Source organism: Dasypus novemcinctus, chromosome 3 (assembly GCF_030445035.2).
Source record: "Dasypus novemcinctus isolate mDasNov1 chromosome 3, mDasNov1.1.hap2, whole genome shotgun sequence".
In the NCBI taxonomy this organism is placed as follows: Eukaryota; Metazoa; Chordata; class Mammalia; order Cingulata; family Dasypodidae; genus Dasypus; species Dasypus novemcinctus.
The window spans coordinates 124,858,888-124,873,994 of NC_080675.1; the positions used below are offsets into that span (position 1 = coordinate 124,858,888).

Consider the following 15,107-nt stretch of genomic DNA (forward strand, 5'->3'; position numbering starts at 1 on the left):
ATTAGAAGAGCTGGATCTAATAGACATATATAGATCATTACACCCAAACACAGCAGGATATACATTTTTCTCAAGTGCACATGGAACATTCTCCAAGATTGACCATATGCTAGGCCACAAAGAAAGGCTTAATGAATTCAGAAAGATCGAAATCATACAAAACAATATCTCTGACCACAGTGGAGTGAAGCTGGAAATTTGCAAGGGACAGAGACCCAAACTCCACACGACAATTTGGAAATTAAACAGTACACTCTTAGAAAAACAGTGGGTCAAAGAGGAAATCTCAAAAGAAATCAATGACTACCTTGAAACAAATGATAATGATAACACAACATACCAAAATTTATGGGATGCAGCAAAAGCGGTACTGAGAGGGAAATTTATAGCCATAAATTCATATATCAAAAAAGAAGAAAGAGCAAAAATTGGAGAACTAACTGCACTTTTGACGGAATTAGAAAAACAACAACAAAGTAACCCAACAGGAAGAAGAAGGAAGGAAATAACAAAGATAAGAGCAGAACTAAATGAAATAGAAAATAAGAAAGCACTTGAAAAAATAAACAAGACCAAGAGCTGGTTTTTTGAGAAGATCAACAAAATTGACAAACCTTTAGCGAGACTAACAAAGAAAAAAAGAGAAAAGATGCAAATACACAAAATAAGAAATGAGAAAGGTGATATCACCACTGACCCCACAGAAATAAAGACTATCATAAGAGGATACTTTGAAAAACTATATTCCAACAAAAATGACAATTTAGAGGAAATGGACAAATTCCTAGAAACACATAAGCAGCCCATACTGACGAAAGAAGAAATTGATGATCTTAACAAACCAATCACAAGCAAAGAGATAGAATCGGTCATTAAAAATCTCCCAACTAAGAAGAGCCCAGGGCCAGATGGCTTCACAGGTGAATTCTACAAAACATTCCGGAAAGAACTAACACCAATCCTGTTGAAACTATTCCAAAAAATCGAAACAGAAGGAACACTGCCTAATTCCTTCTATGATGCCAACATTACCCTAGTACCAAAGCCAAACAAAGACACCACAAGAAAGGAAAATTACAGACCAATTTCTCTAATGAACCTAGACGCAAAAATACTTAACAAAATACTTGCTAATCGTATTCAACAACACATTAAACAAATTATACACCATGACCAAGTGGGATTTATTCCAGGTATGCAAGGATGGTTCAACATAAGAAAATCAATCAATGTAATACACCATATAAACAGATTGAGAGAAAAAAACCACATGATTATATCTATAGATGCAGAAAAGGCATTTGACAAAATACAGCACCCCTTCCTGATAAAAACACTCCAAAAGATCAGAATACAAGGAAACTTTTTGAACATGATAAAGAGTATATATGAAAAACCGAAAGCCAACATTGTTTATAATGGCGAAATCCTGAAATCCTTCCCTCTAAACTCAGGAACAAGACAAGGATGCCCATTGTCTCCGCTCCTATTTAACATTGTCTTGGAAGTACTTGCTCGAGCACTGAGACAAGAACCAGATATAAAAGGCATTCAAATTGGAAGGGAAGAAGTCAAAATTTCATTATTTGCAGATGACATGATCCTATATATAGAAAACCCTGAGAGATCTACAACAAAGCTCCTAGAACTCATAAATGAGTTTAGTAAAGTCGCAGGTTATAAGATCAATGCGCAAAAATCAGTAGCATTTCTATACACCAATAATGAGCAAGATCAGGAGGAAATCAAGAAACAAATACCATTCACAATAGTAAATAAAAAAATCAAATACTTAGGAATAAATTTAACTAAAGAGGTAAAAAACTTATACATCGAGAACTATACAAGATTGTTCAAGGAAATCAAAGAAGACCTAAATAAATGGAAGAATATTCCCTGTTCATGGATAGGAAGACTGAATATTAATAAGATGTCTATCCTACCAAAACTGATCTACAAATTCAATGCAGTCCCAATAAAAATCAACACAGCCTTCTTTAAGGAACTAGAAAAACTAACTATGAAATTTATTTGGAATAGAAAGAGGCCCCGAATAGCCAAAGACATATTGAAAAAGAAAAACGAAATAGGAGGAATCACACTTCCTGACTTCAAAACATACTACAAAGCTACAGTAGTGAAAACAGCATGGTACTGGCATAAGGAGAGACACACAGACCAATGGAATCGAATTGAAAGTTCAGATATAGAACCTCATGTATATAGCCATATAATATTCGATAAAGCCACCAAACCCTCTCAACTGGGAGAGAATGACCTATTCAACAAATGGTGCCTGGAGAACTGGATAGCCATATGTAGAAGAATGAAAGAGGATTACCATCTCACACCTTATACAAAGATCAACTCAAGATGGATCAAAGACCTAAATATAAGAGCCAAGACCATAAAGACCTTAGAAAGCAGTGTAGGGAAACATCTACAGGACCTTGTAATAGGAAATGGCTTCATGAATATCACACCAAAAGCACGAGCAGCAAAAGAACAAATAGATAAATGGGACTACCTCAAAATTAAAGCCTTCTGCACCTCAAAGGAGTTTGTCAAGAAAGTAAAAAGGGAACCCACACAATGGGAGAAAATATTTGGCAACCATATATCTGATAAGAGACTTATAACTTGCATATATAAAGAACTCATATATCTTGAAAACAAAAAGATAAACAACCCATTTAAAAAATGGGAAAAAGACTTAAACAGACACTTCTCCAAAGAAGAAATACAAATGGCTAGAAAGCACATGAAAAAATGCTCCAAATCTCTAGCAATCAGGGAAATGCAAATCAAAACTACAATGAGATACCATCTTACTCCCATAAGATTGGCAGCCATGAAAAAAACAGTAGAATACAAATGCTGGAGAGGATGTGAAGAAAGGGGAACACTCATCCATTGCTGGTGGGAATGTAGAAGGATCCAACCTTTCTGGAGGACAGTTTGGCGGTTTCTCAAAAAATTATCCATAGATTTGCCATATGACCCAGCAATACCACTGCTGGGTATATACCCATCAGATCTGAAAACAAGGACACAAACCGATATATGTACACCAATGTTCATAGCAGCATTGTTCACTATCGCCAAAAGTTGGAATCAATCCAAATGTCCATCAACAGATGAGTGGATCAATAAAATGTGGTATATACACACAATGGAATACTACTCAGCTGTAAGAACCAATACACTACAATCGCACGTGATAACATGGATGAACCTTGAGAATCTTATGTTGAGTGAAGCAACTCAGGCATTGAAGGACAAATACTATATGACCTCAATGATATGAAATAAGTTAACTGCCTCAGAGAGCTAGAGTCTGGAAAAGTGGCTTACAGGAAATCGGGGGGTGGAGGAAGGATGTGAGTTAATGTCTGCAGGAGTGGAATCTGTGATGAGCTGGGGGTAAGTATGAGCACAAAGAAGGGACAAAATGGGGGCAAGGGGTTACCTTCGGGTGGGGTTTTCTGGGTTTGAGGGGGGCTGGGGATGGGAAGAGGGGTAATATTGTCCAAGAAATAGGTGGGAGGGAGGGGCAACATACGAATATGGGAGAGTGTCAGAAGTTCGTTGAGAACTAAATGTTGAGTAAAACGTATCAAAGTATAAGTAGGAGGGTTACCTGGTTAGGACGCTCAGGGGGTATGGTCTGATGCGTGACGGACTCCGGAGGGAATAGCTGAAGGCTCATTTTGCCAAGGTGGGTTCTACCATTGGGTGGGGTGGACCCATATCCTGGGGAAGACTAATGCCGTCGAATAGAGAGAACTGTATCTCTCGTGAGAAAGGACGGCTCCCAGGGTATTAGATTGGCAGGCGTTGTGGGCCCTAAGGGGAGGGGAAAATGGATGTGGAATGGATGGAACAAAGGTAAATAAGGGGGAAAAAGAGGAGTTATGTGAGAGTACACGAGGATGAATATAAAACAGCTAATATTACACCAAAAACATATAGGGGACGACAGACTAATAATGAAAACCATAAGACAAAACATAGGATAACTAAAAAATTTAGAAAACTGTACAGCCTAAAATATGGACCACATAGTAAGCACAAATGTCACCTTGTTTGAAAACTACAGTGTTGGAATCTGTACATCAGTTTCAGAAAATATGATATGAATAAGTTAAAAGATTATTGCTGTGCAAGGGAAAAGGTTTTATGGTGGATCTGGGGAAATACTGTATATTGTATATATGAATTTTGGTGATCTAAGACTCTTCTGAAGCTGACATTATGTTGGGATTCACTTTACGGGAAGTTTTGGATCACAGAGTGGTTCAACAATGGCAGCGGAGGAATACTGATATGGGATGTTATTGACAGGATATATATGGTTGACAGGGAGTTATACAGGGCATATGCCCAGGGTATATGGTAATGTCTATATATACTCATAGTGGAAACAAAAACAACAGCTGGGGGGGTACTGGGCTCCTGGCCGGGGGGTCACTGTTGTGGGCCCTGGGAGAGCAGCGGCAATCCTCCAGGTGCAACGGCAAGAACCAGGAAGGAAGGAGGGCCCAACAGTGGGCTCGTGATACTAATGGTTACACTTTTGAGCCCATACACCTGCAATAAGAACAAGGCCTAGAGTAGCATTGTGCCTGGGGGTTTCCTCCTGACAGCCTGCATGTTACTCAAATGTGGCCACTCTCACAGCCAAACTCAGCGTGTAGATGCGATGCATTCCCCCCAGCGTGGGACATGACACCCGGGGATGAGCCTCCCTGGCACCGAGGGATCACTACCACAAACCAGCTGAAGAAGCAACTAGAAAATGACCTTGAATTAAAGATTCAATGCGGAACAGCAGAATATACCTGTCTACATATAATGACATGACTTCGGGAAGCTGTTTGACCTAATGTAAGGGGGAAATGGAAAGGAGAAATGAGATTATAAGGCTGTGAGTCTCTAAAAAAGAGTCTGGAGGTTGTCAGAAGGAATACCCCTATGTACAACTGAACAGAGTCTAAGAGACAGATAAGGTAGATACAACCCCAGGTATTGGTTCTTTTGAGGGATAAAGAGACCCACGGGTTCTATGGTCAAGGCAGAAGGGGTTCACTGCCATGACAGATAGCCCTTCTTTGGAGCTGGTGTTTCTGCGTGATGGAATTGGACTCAGGGGGATCTCTTTTCACAAGACTTGCATGCTACTTTATTGGAATTGTAGTTGGTGCTGGGTTTAAGATATATGTAGGGGATTTGAATCTCTGGACTGATAATATGACACCCAGGCCCAGAGCCTCAACAGACTTCAGCTCCTACACTTTGATTTATTGGACTTACTCCACTCAGCTAACATGGAGTTGAAGAAGGTCAACCACCACAACATGGAGCCTAGAGTGTCTACAACTGGAAGCGGAAGGAGTGCATCCAGTACCCATATGAAATCTAAGCCCTCACTTGACATAGATGTGCAATGGACACAACCAACCCAATGTCCACAGAGAAAATGTGGAATGAGTGTGGGAACGGTAGCCATGGTGGCTGCTGGGTGTGGGGAACGGGAGGAAGAGATGAGATGTGGAGGCGTTTTCGGGACGTGGAGTTGTCCTGGATAGTGCTTCACGGACAATTACGGGACATTATAGATCCCCCCAGGGCCCAATGGATGGAACGTGAGAGAGTCTGGGCTATGATGTGGACCATTGACTATGGGGTGTAGTGATGCTCAGAGATGAACTTACCAGGTGCAATGGATGTGTCATGATGATGGGAGAGAGTGTTGCTGTGGGGGAAGTGGGGGGCGGGGGCGGTGGGGTTGAATGGGACCTCATATTTTTCATAATGTAATTAAAAAAAAATAAATAAATAATTAATTAAAAAAAAAGAATATGTAGACCTGGAAATGTTTAATAATAAAGGAAATAACACTACAAAATTATTAATACATATACTATACTTGTATAAATACATATAGAATTTAGCCTGGAAGATTACATACAAAAAGGAAAGAATTGTATTAGGACTCTGGGATTCCCAACTCCCTATATTGCCAGCCGTTTGTGTATAAGTTTTGGTGAAGAACCTTCATTTTTGGAGAGATGGCCTACTTTATATTTGGTCAGTCCTTGTTAAAGCATGTGGACTGGCCTTTAAAGAGTGAGACATACTATCTCTTGCTCCTCGCCTTGATGAAATACTCAAACTAGAACTTTATTAAAAGCTTGGATATGAGAAATAATATTCATGGAGAGTTGCCTAATGTATATGTACCTGTTGCTCTAGTCTAGGTATAAATTATGAATTGAAACAGACCCTAAGAGAAAACAGTACATACTTGGGTGATGGGAAATCAAGCAGTTAAGACATTTTTTCTCCCTTAAAATCTATCCCATATTACCTTGTTTTAGTAGTCAGCCAAAGGGGTGCTGATGCAAAATACCAGAAACTGGTTGGTTTTTATAAAGGGTAATTATTTGGGGTAGGAGCTTATAGATACCAGGCCATAAAGCATAAGTTACTTCCCTCACCAAAGTCTATTTTCATGTGTTGGAGCAAGATGGCTGCTGATGGCTGTGAGGGCTCTGGTTTCCTGGATTCCTCCCTTCCAGGGTCTTGCTTCTCTCTAGGTTCAAGGTTCCTTTCTCCTCAGGGCTTGCTTCTTCCTGGGCTCAGTATTCCTCTCTTCCTTGGGCTGATTTCTCTTTCCTCTGTGAGCTTATTTCCCAGGGTTCCAGCTTAAGGCTTCAGCATCAAACTCCAACATCAAAAACCTTCAACTCTGTCCTTTGCCATGCCTTTTATCTGTGAGTCCGGTGGGTGGGGACTCAATGCCCTAATGACATGGCCCAATCAAAGCCCTAATCACACCCAGGTACAGACTAGATTACAAACATAATCCAATATCTACTTTTAGAATTCATAATATCAAATATCAAAGACAAGATAATCAAGGTTCCCTTTTTTTTTGAGGAAAGGGAGAAAAGAAATTTCTGAATAAATAGGCCCATTCCAGAAAGGCAGGGAGAGAAGGATGGTTAGCTGAATTAATCTTTGTTACCAATGTGGCACAGTAACACTGGCTAAAGCAGCAGTTTTCCAATAGGAACAGCATTGTCTATGGGATCAATCTAGCAGGTGGGCCCTGCTACTAGATTGCCTAATTGGATGAGTAATTGCGTGAGGTAAATAAAACACCCCAGAAATTTTTGCCAATAAGATAAGGTCTGAAAAAAGGCAGTGAAAGGAAATGTGTTCTGATAATAATGAACAGGATAAATGTAAAATGGTTGGTAGAGAAACAAGTCAAGAGCAAAGGTTTATCTTTTCTTCATTTCGAAAGGCAACCGAGACACCAACTGGTTCCAATGCAGCCTTTGGAGACAGTTTGAAAATAATTATTAAAATGCCATTGAGAACTGTGACTTTGCATTTCTACCACAGCAATTTGGAATTATAGTATTCATTAACCTACTGCCTATGTCTATATCCAACAGATGTGTATGTGAGAACACTGTTCAGAAAAAGACAAAGTACAGTGCACATATCCCTCAGTCCCCACTAAAAGCAAACTGCCCTGAGTTAGAAAAGTGTTTAAGGTCAAGTTCCACTAGAAGTAAGTAAATATTTAAAAGGGAAAAATATACACACTTATTTAATTATGTAATTTACTTCATTTTGTCATTTCTCTTAAAGTTCCTGCTTATGTTCTTGCTTTGCAAAGAGCTTTGGAATCAAGGGTAATTACTTGTCCTGAGGTTACCTGAACACGCCACAGACTTACATAATTGGTTATCATTTGTATCAGTCAGCACCCATGTCACCTACCTACCAACTATCTACTTCTTTATTTCTTTGAGGCTCTGGGGAGGTCCTTTCCAAATACTGGTCACTTACACTCATTATGCAGAATAACTCTATTTCTACCCTTCTGTTTTGGATTCAGTACCATCAACAGCTGAGTCAGAGTCTGTCATCTCTACAATCCCTTCTTACTTCTTAAGAAAGTGAACTGTTAGGCATTCCTACACATGCTGGCAAAGTGAAAGCTTTTTTTCATTTTTTCCTTCTAGCTCATTATTGAATGGAGATGCTAAACAATCACCTCCCTTCACACATTTTGTTATAAGCGAGGCAAAAAAAAATTTATACTAAATCTTTAAGTTCGCTCCTCATTTAAATCTTGGGCTACCGGCCTGAGAATCGCAGCCCTGAACAGTCTACTCACTTGGTGTCGGGGTTTCTAATCCAGAGTCCTCCCTTCATCCCCTTCACAGACCTGTCCCAATATGGTCTCAGTCTGTCTTTTGCTCATTACCTGCTGCCTCTCTGGAACCGAGACTGAGAAGGGCACGTCTTTCCCCTAAAGTCCCACTGCCAGAAGGGCTGGACACAGCGCCTGGCTAGGAGGAACTGTGGTGAGTGAGTGAGTCTGTGGAAGAGTGAAAGGCTGGGCCTGGGGGAGAGTGCGTCGAAATGGATGTTCTCACATCAGAGTATTTGATTTGTTACATCCCTTTTGATGCCCTCATACCCCAACTCAATGGTCCTTAAGCTTCAGGGAAGAAAACCAGCTTATAACCAGAATGATGGAACTCATAAATTCAGCATTTATCGAGTGCCTAATGTGCACTATGCATTTCTAGGGCATTATTCAAAGATAAGAGAGAAGTCCGAGCCTTTGAGGCACCCATAGTGCAATGAAGTAAAGCATCAGAGTTACTCCTTGGGCTTTCCAGAGAGACGAGAACAGTGGGGATTAGATTTTCTCTATGTCTTGATTCTAGACTAAAGTTTCATTGGAAAATCATCTCCTTCTGAGGAAGTGAGGCCACCACGGTTGGCCATTCCTTATATTCTCCGAGTCCCTATTTCCAGTACATGAAAGATCCCTTCAGTAAACAGTCTCAAAATGATCACGTAATTGTCTTTATTTTCTCCCTTCCTGGCCAAAGACCTGTAGAAATTACCATGATTTAAGTTATTGTTATCCAGTCTGTTATTGTTCTTACCTAGTAAGAAGCATTTCACTGTGTTACGAATCTGATCAAAACTGCCCTTGGTGGTGCCCTCCTCCCTTTTTTTTTTTTTTTTGGTACTGGGGGCTGGGGATTGAATCCGGGACCTCTTGTGTGTTGGAAGACAGCATTTGATCACTGAGCCACATTGACTTTTCTGAGTTGGATTTGTTTGTTGTTTTTTCAGGAGGCACTAGGAACTGAACCTGGGACCTCCTATGTGGGAAGCAGGTGTGCAACTGCTTGAGCCACATCCACTCCCCCTAAAGCATTTTCTTATCTCCCCATCCCACTGGGGCAACTAGCTTGTACCCTGATGGACTCACTAAATGTTTGATATTAAATTGTTGTACAATCTTTTTTTCTCAATCTAATCATAGATTTGTATGTTTGTATGACAAGAGTTAGCCTTGGTACAAAAACTAGTTTTAGAATGAAGTTCTTATGTTTTGGAACTTTCAATGCAGTATTTTTTTTGAAAGCTAGTGGAAACACTTTCATTTATCACTGTGCTTAAAGGAGGACCATTTTAATTTTTTTTCAGCCTTGTAAAACCAGGTCAAAGATAAGCTGAAACCTAAATTTTTTCTATTAGAGAAATTGTAGGTTTACAGCAAAATTAAGCATAATGGAACGTTTCATAACCCTGCTAGGTCTCAGCCTTTATCTTTAATGGTTATCAAAGCTTTGTACAATGCCTACACCTGGGAGCCGTGCTTGGTTATCCTAAGCCAGCAGAGTTGACCTGGCCATTGGCTGATGAAAGGACACTCAAGAAACCTCGGTTATTCTTCTGGTAGGGATGATCTTAATTTTAGCACAAAAGGAAACAATGCAAATTTACTATTTCAGCTTTCTTTTAGTTTTGTTTTTGTTTTTGTTTTTTTTTTTTACAAAATATGCCATGTTGTGTTCCTGTTTTACCCATATTCTGTTTGGAAAGTTACTTGAAAAACTACTGGCCTCAAAAGCTGACCTATACCAACAACAACATTGATACACGTATTAGTTCAGATAGTTGAGAACATTTCCCCCTTTCTGTATAACTAGATGGATCACACTGTGCCATGGAGAAGGATCCTGAAATGCACTTCCAAGAGAAAATCATGTTCTGTGGACAAGTGCTCTATCTGATTCAGGGAAGTGCTTATGAGCCTTGCCTTTCTGTAAGTATAGTAAATTCTAGAAGGGAAAGTGTGTACTGAAATTCCTGGTAGGGTTTAGCCCTGCTAAACTTTATGAAGAGCCTACAAAATTCATGACAACTGGATCAATTACCATGATAAATACCACTGTTCTTGTCTTTTACATATACTTTGGAGTTCTGCAGACAACCAGAAATTAGAACTCAAGAGTTCTTACTAGACCTTAAGTCCTGAGGCTCAAGTTCAAAGTACAGAATCAAACTGTTGAATTGTCATCACAAGGTTTCAAAAGCTTCTTACCTCTATACTACATGTTCAGATGGTGTGATATAATAAAAAGTGCCCAGGAGTTGAGTAAAAAATTTGGGTTCTGTCCTCAGCTGGCTGTTGCTAATTAGCCATGTGATCCTGGGTAATGGATATCATCCTTCTGGGCCTTTGTTTGTTCAGCTCTAAAATGGGTGGATAAAACTACACCTTTTGCTTCTGACAGCCTGGTCCTCAGACCACCTCCTTCAGTATCATTTGGGGTTGGGATGAGGCTTATTACAAAATATACGTTTTGGGATGCTACCACCTTCCTACTGAATCAGTGTTTTGGGAATGGGGCTCAGGAATATGTTTGTTTTTTTACGGTTTTTTTCTTTAATTTTTAATTATTTTTGAAGAAGCCTTAGATTACATCTTACATAAAAAAACATAGGGGATTCCCATATGCCCCACCTCCATCACAGAAATATGTTTTTAAAAATAAGCTTCCTATGTTAGTTTCTTATCTAAACTTTCTAATGAAGTAGAAAACTCATTAAAGTTGGAGAATTATAGGATTAGAATGTCTCTAAGATCCCTTCTAACTTACCCATGAAAAATTCTAAGAACCAGTCCATTTAACAAATTCATATGGGCACATTTACAAAACACATGACTTTGGTTTCTGAGTTACCCCTTTGCAGTAACTACTTCAGGGTAGAGTAAAACTCTACAGTTTTTGCAATGGTACCTTGGTAATTTACAGAACTGCAATGTTTTTCAAAGGTCAGTTTACTGCCAGGGAGTGTTCTAGGTTCACCAAAGGATCTGTTTCAAGTTTGATTTGGACATAAGACTTTCATCATATTCTCCATGTACACTGACTAAAACACAGTGTTTCATAGCACAGCCCTACTGCCTGGGTGGGGAAGGCGCTGTTGTATTTCTGACTCTATTACAGAACGCAACTCACTTAAACCCAAGCTTATTTTTCAGTAAATATCCAAGCTCTCTGACCTCTCTCAGAGGACTTGGGACACTAAGCAAATAGGTAAATAATACTTAAATACTTCCTGAAGTAGTACAAAGACACTCTGCTAATAACTTCACTCTATGCCAACTGGTAAAGTAAAAGGCTTAACAGTCCTTCATTTACTAAGGAGGGAATTTTTCTCTTTTTCCAGGCAACTTGATAGGTAGTTGAAAACACATTTCTTGAAAGGAGTGTCCCTTTAAACAATTTGACTGCTTTTAAAATTGTACACCCTCCCAGCCCCTTTTAAAACTTTTATACAAAGCCTTCACTTGTTGGACAATGCATTTTATGTCACATGAAACAGTTGTGTAAGCTTCCTGGTTTCTCACAAGCAATTGACATCTCATCCTCTGTGACTCTAGGCAAGGTGTTTAGCTTGCCTGTTTTCCCAGCTATAAAATCAAGGGGTAGACCAGATGGATGCTTGGTCCCTTCTAGTTAGTTCTGTCTGTAGGTATATAGATGGCAGCAGCATGATGTAGGAAAGAGGATGGGCTTTGGAGCTGGACAGACCTAAAATGGAATTCTAAGCTTCAGTTTCCCCAGCTGCATAATGGTGCATAAGTATACGCTTTCTCCCAAGGTAACAAAAGCACCTAGCGTAGGGCTCAGCACTGAGAGGCATTTGTGAAAGGTGAGGCTTCCTGGTTCCCTATGCCCACACCCCATCACCCATGTCTTTCGCCCACACCTGGGTAGCCTCCTCTTACTGACAGAACAAGAGGCCTTCTGGTCCTTATTCAAGCACAGGGATGAGCTCTCTGGGAAGGGAGCACCACCTGCCCTGTGGGTTACCTTCCTGGCTTTCCCCCTAGTTCTTTCTGGAGTGGGACACCACTGCGGCATGAAGTTACTTCAAGTCTAGTTGAAATCTGGAGGGAGGCAACCACAGAACTGAAGGGGTAACTATGGCTATCCATGTAATGGGGCCTCACAAGGGCAATGGAGCAGATTCCGTCCTCACCCTTGGGGTCACCTTCTTTGCAGGGAGAAGCCAGGGATGCTAATAGCACATGAGAACTGGAAGCAACTGTGAAGACTGCTTATTTTAAAGGAGGAAACCAAGGCACACAGAGGCAAGTGACCCAAGGCCATACAGCCAGCCAAATAGCAGAGGTGAAATAGTCTTTCTGGAGAAACCGGAGGGTCACACTCCAGACCCTCTGCATTTAACACAGATGTTGTAAAGACTGGCTAAGAGCTCGGCCTTTAGCTAGACAGCCCTGATTCTCCCCATCACCTGCCAGCTCTGTGAGGAGGAGTATGAGCTTTCAACTCTGATGGCCTCGGTGTCTCAACTCTATAAGTCTGATAGTACACCGTATTTGTTTTAAGGATTAGAACCAATTCAGCCTGGCAGTTCTTAACACAGTGCCTGGCATAGAGTAGCTTCAACAACAGGTGATTCTAGTTATCATAAATTAGCGTCTCAAGGAGCTTTGTTGATTTGCTCCCTCTGCGCCTTCCACGCCCCCCACAGCACGCTGCCTCTGGTTCTCCAAGAGTCCGAGGAGCCCGGCGGCAGGGAGGGGCGCATCCCCGGGGCTCACCTGGTGCGGCCAGCAGTACCTTCGCCCCGCAGCACTGGAAACAGTGCAACAAGGACTTCGCGCGGATGCTGTAGTTGAGGCACGCCATGGCACAGCCCAGTTTGGCCAGCCCCAGCCCCAGCCACACGTAGGCCGGCTCGTTGCCCATAAAGATCGCTACGCAGTCTCCCTGGCGCAAGCCGAGGCGGTCGCGCAGCGCTCGCGCCACCTGGTTGCTGCGCCGGTCCACCTGCGCGTAGGTCAGTGTCTCGTCGCCGAAGAGCAGGAAAGGCTTGTGCGGAGTTTGGCGCGCCTTCTCAATGAAGACCCGCAGGAGGGTGTGCACCGGCCGCCGCTGCCCGTAGCTTCGCGCCCGCCGGGCCACTCCGGCCGCTCGCAGGAAGAAGCCTATGTCCTGGAAGAAGTAGGGGCAGCATAGGTTCACCAGCAGCGGCAGGAGCACCAGGCCCGCTAGGACGCTGTAGATGGCGGGCAGCATGACGGCGGGGCCCCCGGTTCCCGCAAGGGCAGACGGCGCGCTCGGGCCCTGCAGCGCGGCGGCGGGCGGGCTGCGGGTGGACGGCGGGCGGGCTGCGCGGGCGCGCGGCGGCTGGACGCCTGGCTAGCGGCGAGGTGGGGACAGCGCGGCGCTTCCCTGCCTGTCCGGCAGCCGCCTCTCTGCAGGTTGGGGTTCTGCGAGCGCGGGTGGCTTCTGGGCGGCACCGGCCGGCTGAGCCCGCCCCCTCCTGGGGCGCAGCCACCTGTGCGCCCCGCTTTGCCCGCCCCCGCCGCCCTGCCCTGGCTGGGGAGGAGGCTCTGCGGCTCCGCCGGGGTCTAGGCTGGTTCCAGGGGTCTGGAGTCGGATTTGGACTCTGCTACGCAGTCACCAAAGCACTTTACCTGCTCGAAGCACAGTTCCTTTATCAAAATAACCGCACTTTGCGGATGAGAAAATTAAAGGAGATAATGCACGCGACAGGCTATTGTTATTTATTGTTACTACTGATAGAGTGCCTTATTAGTATGATTTATTATTTTAAATAAGCCTGATAAATGTGAGGCGGACCTAGTACTTATTAACAGGTGGTACCGGGTGCCACTGCCAAACCAGAGTCCATTGCTCCTTCCATGTCCCAAGGGCTTTCCTTCTGGTGTCTCTTTGTTTCTCACATTTGCTCCCCTGGCTCGCAGCCCCGCCTCCGCCTCTTGCTTGGAGCTGTCTAGTGGGGAAAGCTTCACGTCTGAACAAAGCTCCAGGGACTGTCTTGCCCAACTCATGCCAGCCCTGGGCCGGTGGTCGGGGGCGAGAAGCTCTAGTCCTAGCTGGCCGGGCCCAGCGAGCCCTGGTTTGGTGAGAAGTAACGCCATGTACCCACACATCACCACGTGAAATCAAGACCCGGTTTATGTGCTCTAATAGTTTGTACTGTTAAGTGATTTCTCACCCCACGTGTTGAAAATTCCCAAGTAATGCCAGCCAGAGTAAACGTACATTAAGTGCCGCTGTCAGGGACTAGTACCACACAGCGGAAATTAAGCACAATTGGTTGACTTATTTCTCAAAAGCCCTCTCTTTTATTTTTATTTTTTGACAGCCCTTTCTTTTAGAGGAAGTGTGATCCTCTCTTTTAATTTCTCTTGCTCCTGCAGAAGGAATGCGCACTGCTCGCTCCTGACAAGGATCAGGATCTAAGTAAAAGCAGCCTTTTACTTTCTTCCACTCTTGTCCTCCTGTGTTCATTTTTCTTCTTATAAGAAGATCACTACAATTAATGAATGCTTACTCCATGCCAGACACTCCGCAGGTGGCTTTATTGTATTATATTTTTGGAGTCTCACAGTGATCCTATAATGGCACTTTCATGCTCGTTTACAGACTAGAAAAAGGAAGCTTAAAGAGGTGTATTGAGACAGCCAGTTAGTAAGGATGGGTTTTGGAACCCAAACTTGTCTGGGACAGGTACCCTGGCTCTTAGCCACTCTGCTGTGCTGCCCTCTTATTCTTCATTTCTGCGCATTTATCCACAATTTCCTTTTTTTTTCCCTTTTCACTCTTCCCCTCCCAAAATTTTTTACCCCTCCCCCCCTTTTATCCCTAGTATCTTTTCAAGGAACTCTTTACCTTTCCTGATCCTGTCTGCACTGGTCCAGCTACAGTATA

The 15,107-nt window shown here is 42.7% G+C and overlaps 1 protein-coding gene across 1 annotated transcript in view; it reads right to left on the bottom strand.

Annotated features, from left to right (window-relative positions):
* Positions 1-13,649, bottom strand: part of LOC101435979 (long-chain fatty acid transport protein 2) — a 68,330-nt gene extending 54,681 nt beyond the window's left edge. Inside the window, exon 1 of the mRNA XM_058294213.2 lies at positions 12,968-13,649. Coding sequence (XP_058150196.1) covers positions 12,968-13,445 — 478 coding nt within the window. The 5' untranslated portion in view covers positions 13,446-13,649. The remainder of the gene's footprint in view (positions 1-12,967) is intronic.
* Between the last annotated feature and the right edge of the window lie 1,458 nt (positions 13,650-15,107).